Genomic DNA, 23,156 nt, shown 5'->3' with positions numbered 1-23,156 from the left:
GAAAAAGATCATGATCAATCAAGAAGGGACACATCTGACATGTCCAATTGACAAAATTGGTCTCAATAAGCTTTAAAAATGTATAACCTTGAAAAAGTGAGCCACATTAGATCCGGAAGAAGAGATAGAGCAGAAGAGAGAGGAAGCCGTTGCCATGGAAGGAGAGAGAAATTTTTTTTTATGTGGGGCGAGTTTGCACAGTAGAGTTTCACATCCTTAATTCGTTGGTACCATATAGAAATTATATATGTGCAATGCTATTTTTACCATATTTTTATGCCACTTTATATGGCATATGATGTGGACATGGATATTTATTTAATTTAAATTGAAAACAATTTAATAAATCAATAATTAATAAAAAATTGGAATTAAATGGTGATTGTGGCATAAGATGAGTCTTCTCCTTCCTTTCCCGTTCAATCTTGCTTCTTCTCTCGTTTCTTCTTCCACGCCATTTTTTTTTCAGCCGCCTCCTAAGGAAGGAGAAGACTCATCGTATACCACAATCACCATTTAATTCCAGTTTTTTTTAATTATTGGTTTATTAAATGGTTTATTAATTTAAATTAAATTCTGATTAATTTAAATGGTATGACTGTTCATATCAGATGCCACATAAGATGATATATAAATGTGGTATAAAAACATGGTAAGAATATCATTACCATTCATGGCAAGTTAGCCACTTTCGAGCCGTTTTCCGGCTAAACCACAGCGAGTTAGCCGTCGAGAAAGGTACCATTATCTTCATCTCGTCGAGAAGTATGATTTTCGTTTTTAAATCACTCGATTTCGTTGAACATTGAAGTTATGAACGTTTAAAGTTACCCAGTTTTTGACGAGTTTTCCAGTTTTTTTTCGCGGACCGGTCACCTTTCAGGCTATTTTCCGGCCATCTCCAGCAACCATTGAGTTTCCAAATAGGTATAATCTTATTCTACACTTTACTATCTTCATTTTGATATATTATGGATCAAATTTGGTTAAGAAACGATTGAGTTACGAAACTTTAAAAATGCCCAAAGAGTTTTAACGGAAGGATCAAAATCATGAATGGTGGACAATCTCAGGAATCATTTATATTGATTTTCAATTTTAGTGACCATTTCTATTGATTATGCAAATCTCAAATACCATTTTGATTATTTAGTCTTATATAGTAACGTGCAATGGAAAAAACACTGTTTCTTAGCACAGTGTAAAGATGGAGATGCCCCTTTTTTGCAGCTGTTATTGACAGCACAGTAAAATTCCGATAATATTCCTGCCTACACGTTGGGGTGCTTTTCCTTTCATCCACACGCTTTACTGTTCCCAAGTCCGGATGCTTCCGCACCCTTTGATCCACAAGCACCTCTTCTTTTCGCTCCGTTTCGTTGCTTTCTCCTCCACGGTTTAGTTCTTGCTTCAGTAACAATCAGACACGTCCCCACACCTTTTCCTTCTTGCTGCAGTTAAGCTTTCCTCCTCCACCACTCAGTTCTTGCTTCAGTTCGAATCAATTTTACCACCCAAAAACCCAGATCGCTGTTGCTCATCCAAAACCCACACAGCCGCCACCGCCACTTCATCCATCACCACGTTTTACGGATTCCTGTTGACTGAAGGTAAGCGAAAGTTGCCCTCTTCATATCCTCAAGTAAATTTGATTATCTATTAATTTCCCCCATTTTTTTTTTCAAATTTATATCGATTGCTAAGATTTTAGAAGGGTGTATGGGTTTGGGTAATTTTCATACGCTTGAGGTAGAGCTTTTGTAGACAAATATTGGTTATCTGGCATTTGAATTGAATTGGTATTTATTATTATTATTTTTTTCATATAATTTTGGAACGATGAGATGGGCCATAGGTTGGCATATTTGAATGATGTATAGATCAGTTTATATGTGTGATGATAATATATATTATATGTACAGAAAGAAATTGAAGGTTGTCGCAACCAGTAACAGGTATTGGGCATACCTATTAGTTTCTAAACCACTTAGATTATAGCAGTCGGCGTCGTCCGAATGCTAAATTTTTTCTGGGTTCAGAGGAGATACCGATGAGCTTTAAGTGTAAATTGTAAATAAGTTGGGAGATTGAGAGATGAGCCGAGGAGGGAGATAGGGAGAGCAGGAAGCAGGCAGCGCGGTGATTTTTTACGTGTTGAGAGGGAGGGTCGGGGGATTGAAATGTTGTGTGAAGGAATAATCCAGACGAATGAAGAGGCAAGGCATATCACTGTGCAGTTTAAGAAAAAGAATAAACAATAAAAAAATTGAAACATGTGTTTTCCCGTTCTTTCGTCGTGTTTGGTACCCACACCAATTAACTTTGATAAATTATCATTCCTCTATAATACAGTCCGACAACAAAGTCCTATATAATTTGACTTGACTAACCCATATCATTTCATAAAAAAAAAGAAATGCATTTTTATCTTTACTATCGCAGAATGTGTTGATTTTATATGTTTAAGATAAATAAGAAAGGTTTGGTTGGATTGGTTTACAAAGAGAGAGGGATTGTTTGTCACGTAAAAGGAGAGTTTAACTCTCTTTCAATTCTATAACGTAAATCTGAATATTGTTATATTTTCAAGTCATATCTTATATGATTAGTTTTTGTACATGGTATAAGTTAGTAAACGTACTGACACGAAGAAGACTATGTCATGCATTTCTACTTCTATTCCAATCCGATGTATATCAGACCGTTCCCGGTTCCCGCAACAGCCTCTGGTGTGTCTTCTACAACTCCTACATCGACGAGCTAGATAGCTGCTTTGCCTGGTAAGATTTTTGTCCTCAATTTGAAATTGGTTGTTTAATTCCTGTTTATTTGCCAAGAAATCTTGAACATACCCATAACTTGCCTCCCTCTTTCAGTTTTGAAATTTAAATTTTAAGGTATGAGGGGTTTCGAACAGGGGCTTAAATTGGGTTAGGGTTTTGTTCAATTTTAATTTCTTTTTTCTGGTTTTAGTTTCAAGTTTTGGCTTCAATCTCTTTACTTATCAAAATTTTCATGAAATTTAAATTTATTTGTCTAATTAGATTGCATATGCCTTCAATTCTTTATTTAATTGTTCTGTTTGCTTTCAGGTGTGATGATCTAAATTTTATATGTTTGGAATTATTCACTTAACACCAATTTGTTACATTCAGGTCTCCACCCCACATTTAACAAGTTCAAATTCCATAGAAGTCGGTTCTGCAGATTGTGTCTGCAATTAGATCAGAGATGAACTGCTCTTTTGTTATCATGCGGAAGATTGCTTTTGGGAAGGATCTGAAGCAGTTCCTATATGTATGTTTACTCTTTGTATGTTTATTGCCATGTAGTTTTGTCTTTTCTAATTGATGTGTGTTCACGTTACACTGCGATTCATGATGATGATTTAATTGTTTCTCGATTTGTAATTGTTTGCAAATATTGTGGCATATTTGAATTGCAATCTGTGTTTGTATGAAAGGGATGGCATATCATGTTGCTGACTTAATTGTTTATGTTTTTCATATTTGCGATGGTGTTATGATCGATCAGGTGATTGCTGACCTGTGACTTTGTTTGGAGCTCACGTGGCTCCCGTTGGATTCAGTATGCTTGAGCTACTGCCAATCTATAGGTAAAGGTTAAATTTACATACAAATTTTTTATTTTTCTTGATTGGAATTTGGGCTTTTTATTCGTCCTTATCCCAAAGTTCTGTAATTTATGCAACTTTGATCAAAAGCCATGGTTTTTATTGCTGAAACTTGTTAACCTCAATTTAGATATTCATTTACTCATTAAAATGGCGTTTTGGGTTCCGTAACCTAACCTCCTTGCTCCTCTTTAACTCTAGAATCTTCAGAATATATGTGGGTTTTGCCTCGAATTTGATAAACCTCTCTGGGTTCGTGAGCTAATACAGTTTATGGGTACTAAGCCGAAATTTTGTTGGATAGGAACCCATAAACAAGTATGAGGAAGTACGTGAATCATTACTCAGCAAGGGTGATTGTAGAGCGATATGGTACACGAGTATAATTTGAAACCAGTTATGGTTGATTGGTGGTGGGGAATTGTAGAGGGGATATGGTACACATGAGTATAATTGGAATGGATACAAGAGTCTTTTAGATGGTGCACGACCTTAAGCTAAAGCTACAGGCCTGTTTTATATAAATACATTTTTTTCACTTGCAGTTGCAGAAGTGTTTCCCTCTCAGTGGGCATATAATCGAGTTCAACATAGTTATATTCCTTGGCTTAAGCTTTCATCTTTCTTCTTTTTTCAAAAGAGGTTAATTTTGTACTCATTTTTCAAGAATTATGCATAGTAGTTGTTAAATAGTTGTGGCATTTGAAAGGTCATGTAACTGACCTTAATGTGTTTTTTGGATTAAAAATTAGATGAGAAATACTGGAGAATGTAATTATAGAGATAACTTGGATTTCTACGTTTCTTGGGTATGATAGTTGCATTATTATGTTAGATAAAGTATATAACTAACATGCTAAATTGTATTGATAATATTTGTAGAACGTGGAAACAATATTGCCTGGTCTTCTAATTTTCACTTGCATACGATGCAATGAAACAGAATATTAGTTGAACTAGAAACGATTCTAATTATCCAAACATCAGGTTGGGTGCCACTTTAAATGTAGGAAAATTAAAAAAAAGGATCTTCAGTTGCTGTTTTTGGACTTGACTATGTTGGCTTCACTGTAAGTTGGAACACACTTTAATTTCGAATTTTCGATACATACGTGCACACATTTATATACTAACAATGTACATCTTACATTTGCGATTCAGTATTTGAAACCTTTTCAGTCGAACAAGATTAGAGTTCAAATATGAAGATTTGGAGACCCAAAGTAATCGGATCTCATGATCGAATTGGTGGTTTTCTAAGCATATTACTTAATTATATGGTGAGAAAATCGTTCAGTTATACTATCTATGTTGACTTACAGTACTTTCACTTATATCCAGTTGAATACAAGTCAAATAGAATATTAGTTGACTTAAAACCGATTCTAATTATTCAACGCAGAACTACCTAATGATCTTACCTGTAACATACATATTTATTAAAACCAATTCTAATGTAATGCTGAATTTTTTTTTTTAAAGGTAACAAAACTGAAAAAGAATCATCAATTGCTCTTTTTTTGACTTGGCTCCGGTGGCCTCGCTGTAAGTGTGAACAAACTTTTTTGATCCCAAATTCTTTATTATTTATGCTTATACATGCTTTGTTAAGATTGCTGAAATTGCAAGAATTTTATGCAGCGTAACAGATGACTCGGCTTGACTTCAATACCAAGAGGTTTAAAAAAGGTATTTATGATATTGTCATATTGATTCACCGTGATTTAACAGGTAGAACTTGGAAATTAAACAAGCACAATCTCAAATCAGGTGCATTTTGCCACATCACCAACATCTACTACTACACATTAGGGACAATTAAACAAGCACGTTGTAGAATCCATAAAAAATCATGTAAATTGTATATAGTTAGGACTTAGAAATTAGCTATTTTGATGGTACATAGGCTCGTAATGCAAATCCAATAGAATCTAGATGAAATTGAAAGACTTATTACACAACCTCAGGCGAATCAATCTCTTCAAAACGCATTGGATCGTTACATGAAAAGGAGCCAGTAGTGATCGTGTTCTTGAGACATGATTTTGACCTCAAGTACATGCGCCGCAACCACTTGGCCACCCAAATAAGAAACCGAATAGTGTGTATTACAACGACTATGGCCAGCAACCCATACCAAACATAGACGGAATACCTGTAAACGCTTAAACTTGAGTTTGCGTAAACCCTTGAATATGAAAAATCGAAAGGAGGAGGGACAATCATGAGCAGCACTTGTAGGTAGGTGGATGCCATGAATGTGAGAGTGATGCACATGGACATCGATAAGAGCCACATGCACAATCGATTGTGGAGAGGAAATCCACTAACGAGCAAAAGGGTGACACTCAAAGAAGCAAGGAACGAGATGGTATTGTAATTTACGAAAGCGACGAAGTCTTCTCCCCAAATGGAGCCTAACACTGCAGTTCCAGCTATGCATGTTCTCTCTTCACTGCAAATTGTTCTGTTATAAATGGTAGTGTTTGTATTATTGGTTTCCCAAACACCACCTGGTGGGTTGACTATGGCTTGAAAAGTCATGGTCGAGATCATCGTAGCCACAACCATCAGCATGCCACGTGTCTCGACCACCCAATTACTCGGATATCTCAAGCATTTCATAAATTTTATCCAGCACCTCCTTGCTGGCGTTGATCCATTTTCCGATGATGCTACTCGTTTGTGAAGCTTCTTTTTCTTCTTTACCCTTCCTGGATTATCATTTTCATTATTTTCTCTTCTGATTAATCCTGCGTCCATCAAAATCTGTGGAATTTCTAAGCTTCTGCTAAAGTCCTCTCTTGCAACGCTGCTGTACTCTATGATATCTAACATGGTCTGAGACATCCCATTCACACCAGTTGCTTCTGCTCTTATAGCATCAACGGAAAGCAGGTAACGTATAATCTGTAAATAATATATACACTTTATTAATTTGGTGGAAATTATGCTCCTAAGGGGAGCATACAAAAGAAAGTACACATATAAATTTGAGTTAATCTCAATTTACACTTTGAATTTTCTTGATTTTTTACATTTGATATATCTAAATTTTTTTTGTCTCAGTTTGGTACTTAATTAAAGTTATAATTCTAGAACAATTTTACAGATCCGTTAAATTTTCCGTCAAAAGTTCCGTTAATTGATGATGTGACGAACATATGAACAATAACTAGACACCACGTATTAATATAGACTCACATAATTATTAAAAAAATAAAAATTAACAAAAGAACTAAAATTAAAAAAAATAAAATAAAATACTATAAACCTACAAACCTACGAACCTAAAAACCTAAAAGGGTGAAGATCATTTAAAAGAAAAAGGGAAGTCGTGCAGCTGACCATGAAGGTCTCCGACGACCACCACGGTAGATTCCAGGCCTAGCTGATCGACGTTTGCCTCTTTGTGAAGGATCTTGGATGTGCAGAGGATCAAGCTATCGACAACCTCTACGGGAAACACGTCGGGCAATGGGTCAGGTCCAGATTTCTAGATGCCCAATAAAAAACAGACCTGAGGTTCCTAACCCATTCGAGACTAAGCTTTCTGTCGGCCGGCCAGCCAACTGGGGTTTTCGGATTAGGCTTTGGCTACGATGGGTTGTCTTCGGATTCGAAGTTGGTGATAGCGGAAGATGCCGAATCGATGACCGGCAACAGTTCTGCTGCTAATACTTCTTGCAACTTTTTGAGATGCAGATGGACGGAATTCTCTTTTATTCCAGTTGAAAGGGAGGTAAGGGAAGGGAGTGGGTTGCAGATCTGGGGAACGGAAACCCATATGCAGCACAAAAAGCAGTGGATTCATTCTACCGCTGCCCCATGTGCAGTCGAAGGGACGGAGATAGAGGCTTTTGTTTTTTTTGGTCAAAGGGAGATAGAGGCTCAAATTTGGTCATTTGCGATTCCTCCTCAATGTTTATCAGATTACTTATGGGGTGTAGTGAAATGAGGATTTTAAGGAGTAGGGATTATCATTCCTCTTTTTTTCTTTCCCTTACCTCATTTTCTATTTGAACGGTTTAATCCACAATAATATCTTATATTAATTTTTTATAGAAAAAAATAAATAAAATAAAGAATATAATGGAGAGGTTAAAATCACAATTAAGGTTTGATGTTATGTTTGCAGTTCCTAGTTCTGGAAGGTCTGGAGGTCTTTGTGCTATGTGGAAGACGGAAGCTAATCTATTGTTACGATCCTACTCTTCTAATCATATTGATCTGGAAGTAGGAGGGGTGGGTGATGACATTCACTGGAGAGTTACCTTCTTTTATGGTTTTCCGGCGGAGGGAGATAGGCATAAATCTTGGAGTTTGCTTCGACAGTTAAAAGATAATTCTAATTTGCCATGGTGCTGCATGGGGGACTTTAATGAGGTTTTTTGTGCGGAGGAACAGGAAGGAGGGGATATTCGTAGTGAACGACAAATGGAAGGTTTTCGTAATGCCATTACTAGTTGCCAACTTCAAGATTTAAGGTTTTCTTTCCCTTACCTCCTCTTCTATTTGAACATGGTTAATCCATAATAACATCTTATATTATTTTTTTGTAGAAACAAAAAAAATAAAATAGAGAATATAAAAGAAATGGATGGAAGGGAATGGAAAGAGGGGAAGAGAATGGAAAGAGGATGTTAGAGAATCCTAGTCCGAATTTTAAAGCATTTTAAAAGATTTTAAAATTATGGTGTAGTCAACTAGGATTTTAAAAGAATTCAAATGTAGGGGTAGTCAATTAAAGAATTTCAAAAGACTTTAGAATCCTAATGTAATCAACTAAGATTTTAAAAGATTTTTATAAAGTCCATGCAAACCTATCGGTATTAAAAAATTCATAAATTTTGAAAGATTTCTTACAATAAGAGATTTTGTAGGATTTGAGAAGGGATTATAAGCATAACAAAATCCTACCTCCACCCTATGATTTCTTTTCAATCCCCTCACTCTTTCTCTCTCTCTCCATTCTGCAACTCGATATTTCTTTCTCACTCTCTATTTTTCTCCAGACATAGAACATGCGAACCTGATTTCCTTTCACGTTTATCCATCACCATCCCAGTTGCAAACTACAACATTTAAAAAAAAAATTATTTCCTTTAGTTTGGACTGTGTAATAGTATTTCTTGTAATGCTTTGATGTGAAGTGTTAATGGCTACTAACTGTTCTTGTAATGATTATGCGTTCTATCTAAAGGTGTTAATTTTTTACCATGTTAATTGAACTCTTCGAAATTACTACTAAGAATCTTATTGTCAATTCAAGCTTTATGTTCTTTTTCATGTAATCATGTTAGTGTAATGGTGCAAGCATCTTCCAAAACCTATTCATATTCGTATTTATATTGGTAGTTGTACTTAGACTGAACAACACATTATGAACTAATCAATTGTTGAGGAAAAATGATTAATTTTGAGACATTTGATTTAAGAAGCATTATTTGTTTTGGTTAGTTAAAATTATTTTTCGTAAAAAAATCACAATTCAAATGAGAAAGGAAAAAAAAAGACATATTTGATTGGTTTATATTTCCATATATATATATATATATGTTTTTGTCTTTTTCAAATTGTGCACTGAGAAAAGAATTTATATTGTAGGAGTTAAAAAGAAATCCTAAGAAATACATGAAAGAAATCCGTATAAATCCATCAAAATCTATAATAGAAATTCATAATAATTTGTCAAAATCCATATGAAATTGTAGAATCTATTAAAATCCTTTGAAATCTGTCACTTAAAAAAATTCATTAAAATCCTTTGAAATCCAAATTGACTACACCCCCTTAGTTTTTTATTTTTTAATATTTTAGTTTTTTTTAATTTGAATTTTTTTAATATCCACGTGTGCCATATTGACATGTAGCGCTTAGTCAGTATCCACGTGAGTGCCGTGTCATCAGTTAACAGAGGTTTTTACGAAAAACTTAACGGATGTGTAAGTGTCCTAGAATTATGATTTTTGGTATCAAATTGAAACAAAAAAAATACTTGATGTATCAAATGTTGAAAATTAAAAAACTTCTTAGTAGTAAACTAAGATTATTCCCATAAACTATATAAAAAGGGGAACAAACAAAATAAAATTAGCACGTGAACATACCTAAACTACCTATTAATAGAACCCTAGTTGTCAATCAAAACTCTATGAAATTATTATTTTAACCCACTTATAAAAACTAAACAAAAATAAAAGGGTTAATCTCAGTTTACTACTTTGAAATTTATTGGTTTCAACATTTGGTACATCAAGTTTTTTTCGTCTTAAAGTGATACATGAAGTTATAGTTTAGGAATACTTTCATATATCCATTAAGGTTGTTGTTAAATCAGTCGCTAACTAGTGACGTGGCACTCATGTAGACAATGACTAGGCGCCATGTGTCAATAGGGCTCACATGAAAATTAAAAAAATAATAAAAAGTAGAAAAAATTAAAAAAAAACCATCGTCTTCTACCTTCCCCGATCCCATCCAACCATTCCTCAATTCTCTCCTCTGCACTCACCCAAACCTCCCTCCCTAAAACGTGCACGATTTAGAACCCTCATGGACCAGCGAAGATGAACAGGATCGCGATGAGATCGGTGGTCAGCAGTCTGCGCTGAGCCCGGAACTACACTGCTGCATTTCCACAACGGTCGTTACTAGGCTATTGGACAGTGCCGAGTTCCTGAACCACCGGAGCAATGACGATTTTAGCAAATCTGGGGCTGGCTTCGAAGTTTCTGGGTTTTGTCTTCTTAAAACCAAAGTGTGAAGGTTTAAGCTTCAATCGAAGCTCTAACAACAACATGGCTAGGTTTTGTATTAGAGAAATTGGAGGTTTGGTTTGTTGATTAAGGGATGTGTGGCTATGATTCTCACGAGTGGATGGGTAAGGTAGGAGAGAATGAAGGTTGGCTGGGATTGGGGTGGGGGGTGGGGTAAAGAGGAAAGGGATCCTTCGGATCCCTTCCTCCTAATCCTCAAAATCAAGGAATCCATGCTGTTGAAATTTGATCCAACGGTTACAAACATGGGCCCACTTTAAAAGTTATAATAACTTCAACCGTTGAATCAAATTTCAATGGTCCGGATCCCTTGATTTGGTGGATTAGAGCATCTCCAAATGAGATGTCAAATATAGTATGTCAAAATTTTATTTGATGGTTGATGTGGCAAATTGAATACGAGTGCTAAATTCTTTTCTTTTCCAATGGATGTGTTAAATATTTATTTTATTATTTTATTGGGCCTAGAGTTACATTAACAATTAAAAAATAATCAAAATTAGTTTTAGTTTTTATTCTATTGGTTGTTAATGGGATTCATGCATTAAAAATTAAATAAAATATATTTGACTCCTTCTTTGTTTGCTGTAAAAAAAAAGCACTAGAAAGCAAAGAGTCAAACGACTCACATGCCACATCATATATGGCATATCCTCTGGAGAGCACTTAAATGTCTTTTAATCCTATTTGGCATATTTGACATCTCCTTTGGAGATGGTCTTAGGAGGAAGGGATTTGGAGATGATCCTTTTTTCAGGGAAAGAGATAGGAGATGGTGGTTTTTTTTTAATTTCCACGTGGGCGCATTTTGACACGTGGCGCCTAGATATTGTCCACGTATGCACCACGTCACCAATTAACGACTGATTTAACACTAACCTTAATGGATGTATGAAAGTGTCCTAAAACTATGATTTCAGATACCACTTTGGCAGTGACGGAGTTAGAAATTTATGTCAGGAGGGACCTTTAAACTAACTGCAAGAAATTAAAAAAAAAACATATAGTAATATAGTTAATTGGAGAACAATTAAAAGTTAAATTTTCTAGCTTTTTAGTTAAAGTCGGAGCTTTAAAATTTAGTATTGAGATGATTACATTATAAAAATAGAGTTTGTTTACAAGTTTTGGTAAAAAAGGATTTCATATGTTAGATTCAAGTAAAAATTAAGGTTATGACTAGCTCAAAAATATTGTAAGATATTTCTTTCAACATAACGTAAAAATTTAAGGTTATGACTAGCGCAAAAATATTACAAGATATTTCTTTCAACATAACTGGATCTTATTCTCGAATGTATAAATCTTATTTTATATGAATTGATAAAAAAGGTAGAAGGTTTTTGGTTGTGGACATCTATTATTGGGAGTTTTAAAAAAGGAAAATTAATGAAAAAAGTTTAAAGACTTTGAGTTTTAATGATAAAAACAAAATAAACGGTAAAATGAATAGTAGAGGATTGACTTTTTAGTGTAAAAATATGGTTTTTCGTTAAAGTGAACAGTAGCAAAAGCTTTTCGTTAAAGTTCCCTTTTAAAAATCTGAAGTTTTGAACAATGTTTTTGGCTATGGACATCTATTATTGGGAGTTTTAAAAATCATTGGCGTCAGCAAGTTTCGAATAGCGGACCTCGTGTTCAACCGAACTCTAGTTAACCATTACACCACATACTTGTATTGATATATTAAGTGGACAACACGTACAAGACTGTAAATTCCAGGATGGGCCTCGCCTTCATGCGACTCCGCCACTACACTTTGGGATGAAAAAACTTGATATACCAAATTTTAAAAACTAAGAAATTTCGGGTTAATAAACTGAGATTAACCCAAAATAAAAAATTTGGGCAATTTAGTAATTACATAAACATAAATTTTGCTGTTTTTTATAGCAACCTCACATCCAAGTTAGTATAGCATGATGTATTTAAAACTCAAAAAAAAAAATTTTGTTAAAAAAGACTTACAAATAAAATAAAATAATAAAAAAAAACTGCTCATCATTATCCCAATTTTCGTAACTAATTTTTTTTTTTAATTTTAAAAACTAGTTACACTTCATAATAAAAAACAAAACAAAACAAAATTGTTCATGCAGTGTGGGCATCTGCTAGTATTAATTTATATAGTAAAAAATTAAGAATATCCAATATAGAAAATGGAAATATATATACGTACCTTAATTTGCCTTAGCATCAAAGCTAAGCGCAGGATGGTCACACCACCATCACAGCCAGCTTTTGAGTTGAGGAACTCATCATTTCTGTTGTCTCTTTCAACCAACAGTCTTTCAACCAACAATTTCAAGCACTTTAACTGGTTGTGTATAATACACAAGTGCAAAACTGTTTCATTTGATCTGTTTTCAACTTTGACATAAATGGACTCAGGATTTTTATCAATCAACTTCTGAAGCACCTCAACTTCTCCATTCATGGCTGCATAGTGAAGAGGGATTCTTCCCTTTTCATCGCAACGCAAGCACGCATTAGCATACACTGATAACAAAGCTTCGACAGTCTCCTTCTGGCCCTCAGCAGAAGCCAAATGCAGGGGCGTGCGTCCATCGGCGTCCACTCGCTCTGCAAGTTTGGGATTTTTAGTGCAAAGGGATTTGGTAAACTCAGCGTGGCCGAGCAAAGCCGAAACATGCAAGGGGGTTCCGGTTTTTCCGGTCTGCAGGGATATTCTCCTTGGAATTTCTGGGTCTTTTTCAATCAATCTGTTTAAGTATTCCACATCCCCAGTCCGTGATGCCTCGTATACTTCATCTTCATCATGCCTTGTGATCTCCATTGTTTTTTTTTTCTCTCTTTCTGAACTTTGCTTCACTTAGAGAGAGCGATCGATTATTTGTAATAGCGAACAAAATGCGCGTATATCAAAAGGACTCTTATAAGGTTATATATAAAAGCAATTACAAAACGACTCAAAGGTGATTCGCGTATGTCCGCATGGACTGATTCTAACCGTACGTTGAAGCTTGTGTGGAGCTCGCAAAACATCGACCCACCAAGACCAGTCCCCATCCTGCATGCGAGTGGCTAAAATCTGATTGTGTAGCAAAATTATTTTCGCGGAGAAATTTGTATGGAAAACAATAAAGGTAGCCGTCTGCATCTCCTGAAGTCGTCCAACAAGTCTTTGTTCATGATAGACCGGAGCTGGTAGTACTAAAAACAAGCTTTGAAGTTTTCCTGTTGTTTTTACTGTGCAATCATGCATGAGCAGGTTCTTAGTTAATTTTTTTCCCCATATTATGACAATTTTCTTTGGCTCATTTATGCAAACCTCGAAGTTTTCTGTTCTCATTTTCCCCAGATTTTGATTTTCTATAATATAGTTAGATCTTGTGTTTGTAATTAATTATAATTTGTGTGACATTTCCATGTTAAATACTACTAATTACTAATTAGTGAGTTCCGGGTATATTTAGGGAAATTTTATTTAGACCTACTTATTCTCTTTGTACACCCAACTTATCTTTTTTTATCTTGAAATTCCGAATGTGCCCAACAATTCTCCTTCTACATTCAAAAGTGAAAAAAAAAACAAAAAATCAAAAATAAAATTTCAGAGGAAACTCCGGCCACCCCATCTCTCCAAACCCCAACCACCCCAAATTTCTACTCCTCCCCAACAAATGCAACTGCTGCAATTTCAATTGTAGTTCTTGAAGAAAGGTATAGCTGCTACCTTTCTGTACAAAGTCTTGGATTTTTATGTGGGGTTTCTTTTTTTGTGCCTTTTTTTTTTCTCTCATGATAATATTAATATTGTTGTGACTGTTAGTTATTAAATTCGACTATTGCATATGTTAAATTTTACTTCAAATTGTAGTAATTGTCATACACGTAAATATTTTTGTGTAGAATTGCAAACCGTTTGAATTTTGGATGAGAGTTTAGAATATTTATAAGTTGGTTCTGTTGTGCGATCTCTATATAGCAAATTTATCCTACTCTGTATTTCAAAAATCGTAGGTTAGATTGTCTACTCTAGCTATACAATTCTTCAGTGTATGCTTTCCCTGATTGATATAAAATCATACATGAATCTTCTCATTCAAATACTGTAGCTAATAAACAAATGAAATTAATTTGTAAAATTGGATTCTGGCATTTGGAAATTAGTTTGAAAGCATGTTTCTGTATAGTGTTAAATATATGCACAAATATATTATAAACTTTACATGCTTTTGGGCAACTATTTTTTAAGTAGGTGAAGTCCTTCTGTTGCATTGATACAACTGTATCTTCAATTAACTTACAATCTATTAACATTCAAATGATTTAAGATGTAATATTGTCACGTGAACATCAGTACTTGCTGACCACCTTTACACATCACAGAACACATGAACTACATTTTTCTTGATTCTGCTTTCAAAAAATATAATTAACAAATTCACCGATTTGGTAAAGTGCTTTTATAGGCACTTTAGAATTGTGCTATCTTCCCAATTTTTGTATAAATTGTGTTTCCATCATTGGGGTCCTCTAATTATGTACAGTCTAGACAGATTCACTGTATAATTACAAGTTTGTAGCTTCTCTACAATTTAAAAAGCAAGAAAATAAGTATTAATGGTGTGAATTAAAAACATCTAAAAAATATTATTTATAATTGAACAATCATATGTCAAACAAGTTTTTAAGATAACACTCAAACATAAGAATGTCATAAGCTGTAACTGTGATAAAATTGATGTAGCAGTACAAAATTCTGCACTACAAAACCTTACACACGTATTTATAGTTCTTAGAGACTTAACATATGTAATTAATTTTTGTTTTTTTTATCAGATATTTGTGTCGCAAGCGACATACGAAATAACTAGAGACCGAACAGAATAGGTAGCGTGCAATGAAGGTATTGCGGGCACGTTTGGTGGGCCATAGATTGGCATGGATACGACATGTAGTGCTGGACTGGATGGGACTTGCCTAGATTCATATTCGTTGTTTGGTACTCACTAGCGGAAAAGAATCCTCGTCAGATTCTTTTTTTGGAAATCTAAGGATTTCGTAATCGTGACCGTTTATCGTATATTGTGCAGTCAGTTTTTATTAGGTACTATTTATATTTAATTTTAAAATTTAAATTTTGAAATGATTTCTGATCGCACGATGTACGATGAACGGTCATAATCACAAAATTTCTAGAATGCCCAAGAAAAAGATCTAGCGAGAATCCTTTTCCCTCACTAGCCAGCAGACTGGACTAAATTAGATTAGATTAGTCCTTGTGGTCTATTGCTGTTCTAAATTTTGTCCCTGCAATCGTACAGTTGTAATAAATGAGGTATAAAACCTCCCAACGAGTCAGAATATCATATCAGATTATTAGTATATGGAGGCAAATTCTCTGCTCTTCTATTTTCCATACATTTTCATCCTCTTTCTGTTTGTGCAGTCACAGTTAAACCACGTCAACATTTTATATTGGTTTTTTATAAAAATAATAAGATAAAAAGAAATAGTAATATAAAATATTAACGTAACTTAATTGTGATTGCACAAACAAAAAAAATGAAAATGTATGAGAAGTGGAAGAGCAGAGAATCTGCCTCCTTAGTATATTCCCACAAATAAGGACCGGATGAATTTTGACTGAAACACAACGTGAAATGTAAGTGATATGAAAGGCGCCAAACGCTGGATCCTTTTCCCTCACTAGCCACCGGACTGGACTGGATTTGATTAGTCCTTGTGGTCTATTGCTAAATTTTGTCCCTGCATTCGTACAGTTGTAATATATGATGTCTAAAACCTCCCAATGGGTAGGAATATCAGACCTTATATCTATAAAGATTCCCACATATAAAGCTGCTGTACCACACATATTTGTTTTCCTTTTTCTTCTTTTAACTCTGGGAATCCAACCGTTTGGATTTCTTCTTGAATTTTTTAATTTTGTAGTCTCTAAATTTGAAGATTATACTATTAGAACTCTTCATTGGAACTATATTTTAGAGAACTGATTATTCTCTTCAAGTCCCTATAAAAGTCCTCAAGAATGATGGTGGAGCCCATAATGACGTGTTTACGAAGAGGGAATGGAACGTGTGGAATGAAATTGCACACAATTCAAGCAATTCAAGTGTTTACTAACATGAGAGAGAATAATAAGGTGGGACCCAAATTAATTTTGAATTAGACTCCGAAATTTTCCGGAGTTGGATTTTCTAATAATAATTGGTATTTGGATTCATTGATTTGGTGTCCTCCGAGAATCATAGTTTTGTTCCAAAATTAGCCTCATTTATGTTCTCAAATTCAAAACAGCCTTACAACTTCATTGCCAAAGCCTACAGAGATACCCATATCTAGGAATGACAATTTTAACTGTTAAAACCGATAGCATTGGATAACTGCCTGAATGAATTGGATTTGAGTATAAAAATTCAGGTATATTTTGGATAGGGAAAAAACCGTGAATAATATTCAGTTATGATTTTGAATATGGTTATAGGAATCCCATTCCCCAATCCCATTCCACAATTTTAACCGTTAAAAACGATAGCAGTGGATAACTGCCCGAATGGATTGGATTTGAGTATAAAAATTTGGGTATATTTGCCTCCATCTCCAATCGAGGGCCAAAGGGACATAGGCCCAAACATATTGTTTAATGTTGTTTCCCAAATCGGAGCTGTTCTTATTTTGAAAAAATTGGACTAATGTTGATTTTAGTTTTCGTCTCTCTCGTAATTACTCTGAACCCCCAAAAGATTTGAAATTTCTGGTAATTGTTCTCATTGTTTTTGACAATTTGTCTTTAGAATTTTTATAAATTGCTGCCATTGTGTTGTGAAGTGTTATGATTATTTCAAAGAACACCGATTCTATCAATTGCAACTCTGCAGATGGCTATTGAAATAATGGCCTGCGAACGGAAGGAAAAAAAAAAAGCCTAGAAAACACCATCGGATGATGTTTTAATCAATTGAGAAAACTGTAATTACTCACATTTTAAGAAATTAAGGTTTCTTATTTCCCTTCTTTGCAGGAAGCTATTAATTCTGCGTCATCGGTGACTCAAACCTTAAGCGGAGAAGTGGCTGACGGTCAACGTAAGCTCATAGCTCTTGCGGCTGCACGAGGAAACTCAAGTGCAGTAAATCCTCTGGTCACATAACTCACTAATGGACCTTTGGGTGGTCTTCATGAGAAGGTTCGTTCGATCTTAAATATGTGGAATATGTGGATATGTAACTCCAAATGTTCAATTTTATCAAATGAATGTTGGTTGGTTGGCTATTTTAATCATGAAAAGCAATTTATTTTAGTTGAGCAAACATTATGCATGGACTTGGAACTTCTTCCTTTGAATTGTAGTTGGAAGGGTGTATGATAAATTTAGTGGGATTTGAGCATAAGCCGGTTGCCAACCCAATATAACTGATCGCATCCCGCAAGAGTAATTTATCCACATTGGAGAATTTCTCATTATTCAATTCTACTGCATTTTTTTTTCAAATTTAAAATTTAAAATTTTGGTTTTGATTATGCAGTTCGTGGATTCTGAGTTGGTGCGGCATATTTAAATGCTGCTGTCCTCCACTGTTCGAGCCTGGGCCTCCTCCACCACCATAGTGGTATATTTTCTTAGGAGCCTACTTTGCATGAATTATTTTGTGTAATTGGTTGTCTTAAATCTTTATTTGATCTAACTATTCCAATTTGGCTAATTTGTTTTTCAAAATTTTATTATATTGGAGTTGAATTTGGTATTTTGGGTATGCTATCTGTGGATGCTTAGAAAGATATGGATATATGCTCTATAAGAAACTGTAATTTACTTTTGTCTTTGATTTTTCACTAATTGGATGTTGTGATGGGGTTTAGTAATTTTCAGTATTCTTCAATTATTTTGAATTTGCAAAATAAAAAAACTCATGGAAATAAATCAATATTTCTTTAATCTGTATGTAAGAGGACTTTACAATATGTCATCAAGTTTAGACCAACAACAATGAATGGCAAACTTAGGATTAATGCCTCTATTAATTTGATGTTTTCTCATGGTCAAGAAATATATACAGCTGTCTTATTTATTGGACAACATCATTCATCGTCTATATTTAATATTAATTGCTTTTCTTAACCTATTTTTCCATCAATCTTTTATGCTTCATAATCTCATTTGGTTTTTGATTTTGTGAAATGTTTTGGAAGTGGGAGTGTGAAATGTGTTGATGCTGATGATAGTGCCAAATTTGGTGACACTCCTCAACTAGCAGAGCAGGTAACAGAGCTGCTTCCAACTCAAATTTAATGATTCAAGCTGCCTAAGATTTGCATAACATTCCCAAGTTGTAGTCGATGTGCTTGAGTGGTTGAGTGCTTGACTAATGAATGTAACCACTAAGATTTGGATTGTTTTTGGGGGTGAGAAATAACATTGCTAATTTCAGATGCATGGGTTTGAAATTTTGTCGAGTATGTGATTCTGTGTTGTGTGTGTATTGATTGACTGATGAAAAAAATGTTGCCATAAAATATTGATTTTGACATTTTTTTTTAATTTATAAAAAGGTTGTATGATTTGTAAAGATTCATGATTGATGGTTTGGTGTTTTTGGGTTCTTGGGTTGTGTTGATTATGCTCTTAACATTAGTCAAGGAGATCCGACTACTTATCGAGAAGCTATAGCTAGTGATGAGCGAGATAGTTGGATAAGTGCTATGACAGAAGAAATGGAGTCTCTTTACAAGAACTCTGTTTGGGAGTTGGTTCCTAAGCCCAAAGACAGAAAGCTAGTTGGATGCAAGTGGGTATTTAGGAAAAAGGAAGGACTACATGAACAAGATGCCGTGAGATTCAAAGCAAGGCTCGTGGCTAAGGGGTACTCACAGAAAGAAGGGGGGATTATGATGAGATCTTTTCACCTGTAGTCAAGCATACTTCTATCAGATTGCTTTTAACATTGGCAGCTCAGCATGACATGGAGATTGAGCAGATGGATGTGAATACAACATTTCTTCATGGGGATCTAGAGGAGACGATTTTCATGGCTCAACCAGAAGAGTTTGTTGAATATGGGAAAGAGGACCTAGTATGTCAGCTAAAAAAGTCCCTGTATGGCCTGAAACAGTCTCCAAGACAGTGGTACAAGAGGTTTGATTCATTCATGCTGAAAATCAATTTTAGAAGATGTTTATATGACTGTTGTGTGTACTATCATGTGTTCCAAGATAGGATGATCATATTGCTATTGCTATATGTGGATGACATACTAATTGCTTGACAAGACAAGTCTAGAATTCAAGACTTGAAGAAGATGTTGAGCGATGAGTTTGACATGAAGGATCTAGGTGCTGCACAGAAGATTCTTGGCATGGAAATTCAGAGAGATAGGACCGCTGGAAGGATCTGGATATCACAAGCCAAGTATATTAAGAAGGTTCTTGAGAAGTTCAACATGCAAGAAGCAAAGGTAGTTTCAACTCCTTTGGCGGCTCACTTCAGGTTAAGTGGGCAACAGTGTCCTACGTCCGAGGAAGAGCAACAAGTAATGAAGAACGTGCCTTATGCTAATGCAGTGGGCTGCCTCATGTATGTAATGGTATGCACACATCCTGACATAGCTCAAGCAATCAGTGTCGTTTCCAGATACATGGCAAATCCAGGAAAGCAATATTGGGATGCAGTAAAATGGATTTTGCGTTATTTGAAGGGTTCTTGGCGACAAAGGATTATGTTTGAGAGGCAAAAGGAAAGTGCAGGGGTGTTAGGATATGTGGATGCTGATTATGCAGGGGACTTGGACAAGAGAATGTCAACTTCTGGTTATGTGTTTACATGTGCAGGATGACCAATCAGTTTGAGGGCACTACTGCAACCAATTACAGCTTTGTTGACCACAGAGGCAGAGTATATTGCATTGGCCGAAGCTAGAAAGGAAGCGATTTGGCTTAGTGGCTTGGTAAGTCAAATGGGAATCACTCAAGATTGTGTGAAGCTGAAGTGTGATAGTCAAAGTGCCATTCACTTGGCAAAGAATCAGGTTTTTTTCTGGAAGATCAAAGCACATTGAAGCAATGTATCACAAAATTAGAGATTGGGTGGAGTCTAAGGAAATTTGGATTGAAAAGGTTCATACGAATGACAATGCCGCAGATTTCCTTACAAAGATAGTGCCGGCCAAGAAGTTCAAGCATTGCTTGAACTTGATCAATCTCGTTGATTGATTAAAGTGGAGCACCTCCTCACTTAAGGTGCAATGAGGCAAGAAGAAGATTGCCAAGGTAAAGACTTTTGAAGATTTCCAGAGCTGCTTCAAGAAGGTTCAAAAATACTCGGGGGTGCAACGATCAAGACTTGGTTTGACTCACCAAAGTGGAGATTGTTAGGATTTTGGCTTATCAAATATGTCCTAATTGGTTTAGGATTGTTTTATGAGACCTAGAGGTATACCGATTCTTGTCCTAGAAGGATTAGGAAAGAATTTCAATTTCCTTATTCAATTTGGGTTTGGATTTCTAGAAGTCTATTTGGATTTTGATAGTGTAATTTCCTAGTCCACTTAGAAATAGGAATTCAATCAGCTTTGGGACATGTAAGCCAACCCTATGTCTATAAATAGGGTGCGGCAAGGCTGATTTTTAAGAGAGAAATAAAACAGCCAGACAGCCAAGAGTTTTGAGATTAGTTTTAGGGTTTGCAAAAGTTCTGTAATCTCTATTATTAATCAAAGGAGCGGTAATTTCTCTACCTAGAGAAATCACAACTGGACGTAGGCAAAAGTTATGCTGAACCAGTATAATTCTTGTGTGTTTTTAAGTTTTCTAATATTTGCTAGTTTAGTTTATTATCATTGGTTACATCAAAGAACAAGGTCTAGTGTGCGGGTTTTTCAACATAGATCTATGTGATGATAATATCTATTATATGTACAGAAAGAGAAAGAAATTGAAGGTTGTCGCAACCAGTAACAGGTATTGGGCATACGTATTAGTTTCTAAACCACTTAGATTATAGCAGTCGGCGTCGTCCGAAAGCTAAATTTTTTCTGGGTTTAGAGGAGATACCGATGAGCTTTAAGTGTAAATTGTAAATAAGTTGGGAGATTGAGAGATGAGCCGAGGAGGGAGATAGGGAGAGCAGGAAGCAGGCAGCGTGGTGATTTTTTACGTATTGAGAGGGAGGGTCGGGAGATTGAAATGTTGTGTGAAGGAATAATCCAGACTAATGAAGAGGCAAGGCATCTCACTGTGCAGTTTAAGAAAAAGAATAAACAATAAAAAAATTGAAACATGTGTTTTCCTGTTCTTTCGCTGTGTTTAGTACCCACACCAATTAACTTTGATAAATTATCTTTACTATCCCATATCATTTCATAAAAAAAAGAAATGCATTTTTATCTTTACTATCGCAGAATCTGTTGATTTTATATGTTTAAGATAAATAAGAAAGGTTTGGTTGGATTGGTTTACAAGGAGAGAGGGATTGTTTGTCACGTAAAAGGAGAGTTTAACTCTCTTTCAATTCTATAACGTAAATCTGAATATTGTTATATTTTCAAGTCATATCTTATGTGATTAGTTTTTGTACATGGTATAAGTTAGTAAACGTACTGACACGAAGAAGACCATGTCATGCATTTCTACTTCTATTCCAATCCGATGTATATCAGACCGTTCCCGGTTCCCGCAACAGCCTCTGGTGTGTCTTCTACAACTCCGACATCGACGAGCTAGATAGCTGCTTTGCCTGGTAAGATTTTTGTCCTCAATTTGAAATTGGTTGTTTAATTCCTGTTTATTTGCCAAGAAATCTTGAATATACCCATAACTTGCATCCCTCTTTCAGTTTTGAAATTTAAATTTTTAGGTATGAGGGGTTTCAAATAGGGGCTTAAATTGGGTTAGGGTTTTGTTCAATTTTAATTTCTTTTTTTCTGGTTTTAGTTTCAAATTTTGGCTTCAATCTCTCTACTTATCAAAATTTTCATGAAATTTAAATTTATTTTTCTAATTAGACTGCGTATGCCTTCAATTCTTTATTTAATTGTTCTGTTTGCGTTTAGGTGTGATGATCTAAATTTTATATGTTTGGAATTATTCACTCAACACTAATTTGTTACATTCAGGTCTCCACCCCACATTTAACAAGTTCAAATTCCATAGAAGTCGGTTCTGCAGATTGTGTCTGCAATTAGATCAGAGATGAACTGCTCTTTTGTTATCATGCATAAGATTGCTTTTGGGAAGGATCTAAAGCAGTTCCCTGTATGTTTACTCTCTGTATGTTTATTGCCATGTAGTTCTGTCTTTTCTAATTGATGTGTGTTCACATTACACTGCGATTCATGATGATGATTTAATTGTTTCTCGATTTGTAATTGTTTGCAAATATTGTGGCATATTTGTAATTGTATGGAGCTCACGTGGCTCCCGTTGGATTCAGTATGCTTGAGCTACTGCCAATCTATAGGTAAAGGTTAAATTTACATACAAATTTTTTATTTTTCTTGATTGGAATTTGGGCTTTTTATTCGTCCTTATCCCAAAGTTCTGTAATTTATGCAACTTTGATCGAAAGCCATGGTTTTTATTGCTGAAAATTGTTAACCTCAGTTAAGATATTCATTTGCTCATTAAAATGGCTTTTTGGGTTCCGTAACCCAACCTCCTTGCTCCTCTTTAACTCTAGAATCTTCAGAATATATGTGGGTTTTGCTTCGAATTTGATCAACCTCTCTGGGTTCGTGAGCTAATACAGTTTTTGGGTACTA

General features: G+C 35.0%; 1 protein-coding gene and 2 long non-coding RNA genes across 14 annotated transcripts; 2 read left to right on the top strand and 1 right to left on the bottom strand.

Annotated features, from left to right (window-relative positions):
• The first annotated feature begins 1,193 nt into the window (after positions 1-1,193).
• LOC103450912 (uncharacterized) lies at positions 1,194-15,803 on the top strand. Of its 11 annotated transcripts, XR_011574129.1 has the most exons (10): positions 1,194-1,610; positions 2,701-2,780; positions 3,156-3,297; positions 3,535-3,616; positions 4,622-4,704; positions 4,796-4,914; positions 5,117-5,179; positions 5,276-5,323; positions 7,773-8,121; positions 15,220-15,803. It is a non-coding gene; the product is annotated as an uncharacterized lncRNA (long non-coding RNA). The 11 variants fall into 11 exon arrangements; XR_003767367.2 differs by lacking the exon at positions 7,773-8,121; XR_011574132.1 differs by lacking the exons at positions 7,773-8,121; positions 15,220-15,803 and adding an exon at positions 12,805-13,348.
• Positions 5,453-13,322, bottom strand: LOC103451312 (ankyrin repeat-containing protein BDA1-like). Of its 2 annotated transcripts, none has more exons than XM_029089989.2 (2): positions 12,593-13,282; positions 5,453-6,544 (listed from the first exon to the last, which is right to left on the bottom strand). In XM_029089989.2, exons 1-2 carry the CDS (start codon positions 13,208-13,210, stop codon positions 5,588-5,590), a joined length of 1,575 nt encoding a protein of 524 aa, XP_028945822.1. In that variant the 5' UTR covers positions 13,211-13,282; the 3' UTR covers positions 5,453-5,587. The 2 variants fall into 2 exon arrangements, with proteins under 2 accessions (XP_028945822.1, XP_028945823.1); XM_029089990.2 differs by lacking the exon at positions 5,453-6,544 and adding an exon at positions 7,883-8,709 and having other exon boundaries at positions 12,593-13,322.
• A 6,246-nt stretch (positions 15,804-22,049) lies between the features above and the next one.
• On the top strand, positions 22,050-22,825 carry LOC114820058 (uncharacterized). The gene is made up of 2 exons (XR_003767370.2): positions 22,050-22,135; positions 22,512-22,825. It is a non-coding gene; the product is annotated as an uncharacterized lncRNA (long non-coding RNA).
• The last annotated feature ends 331 nt before the right edge of the window (positions 22,826-23,156 follow it).

The sequence above is a fragment of the Malus domestica genome, chromosome 12 (assembly GCF_042453785.1).
Source record: "Malus domestica chromosome 12, GDT2T_hap1".
NCBI lineage: Eukaryota > Viridiplantae > Streptophyta > Magnoliopsida > Rosales > Rosaceae > Malus > Malus domestica.
The sequence above is the reverse complement of the archived record's forward strand: the minus strand, read 5'-3'. Positions and strand labels throughout refer to the sequence as shown.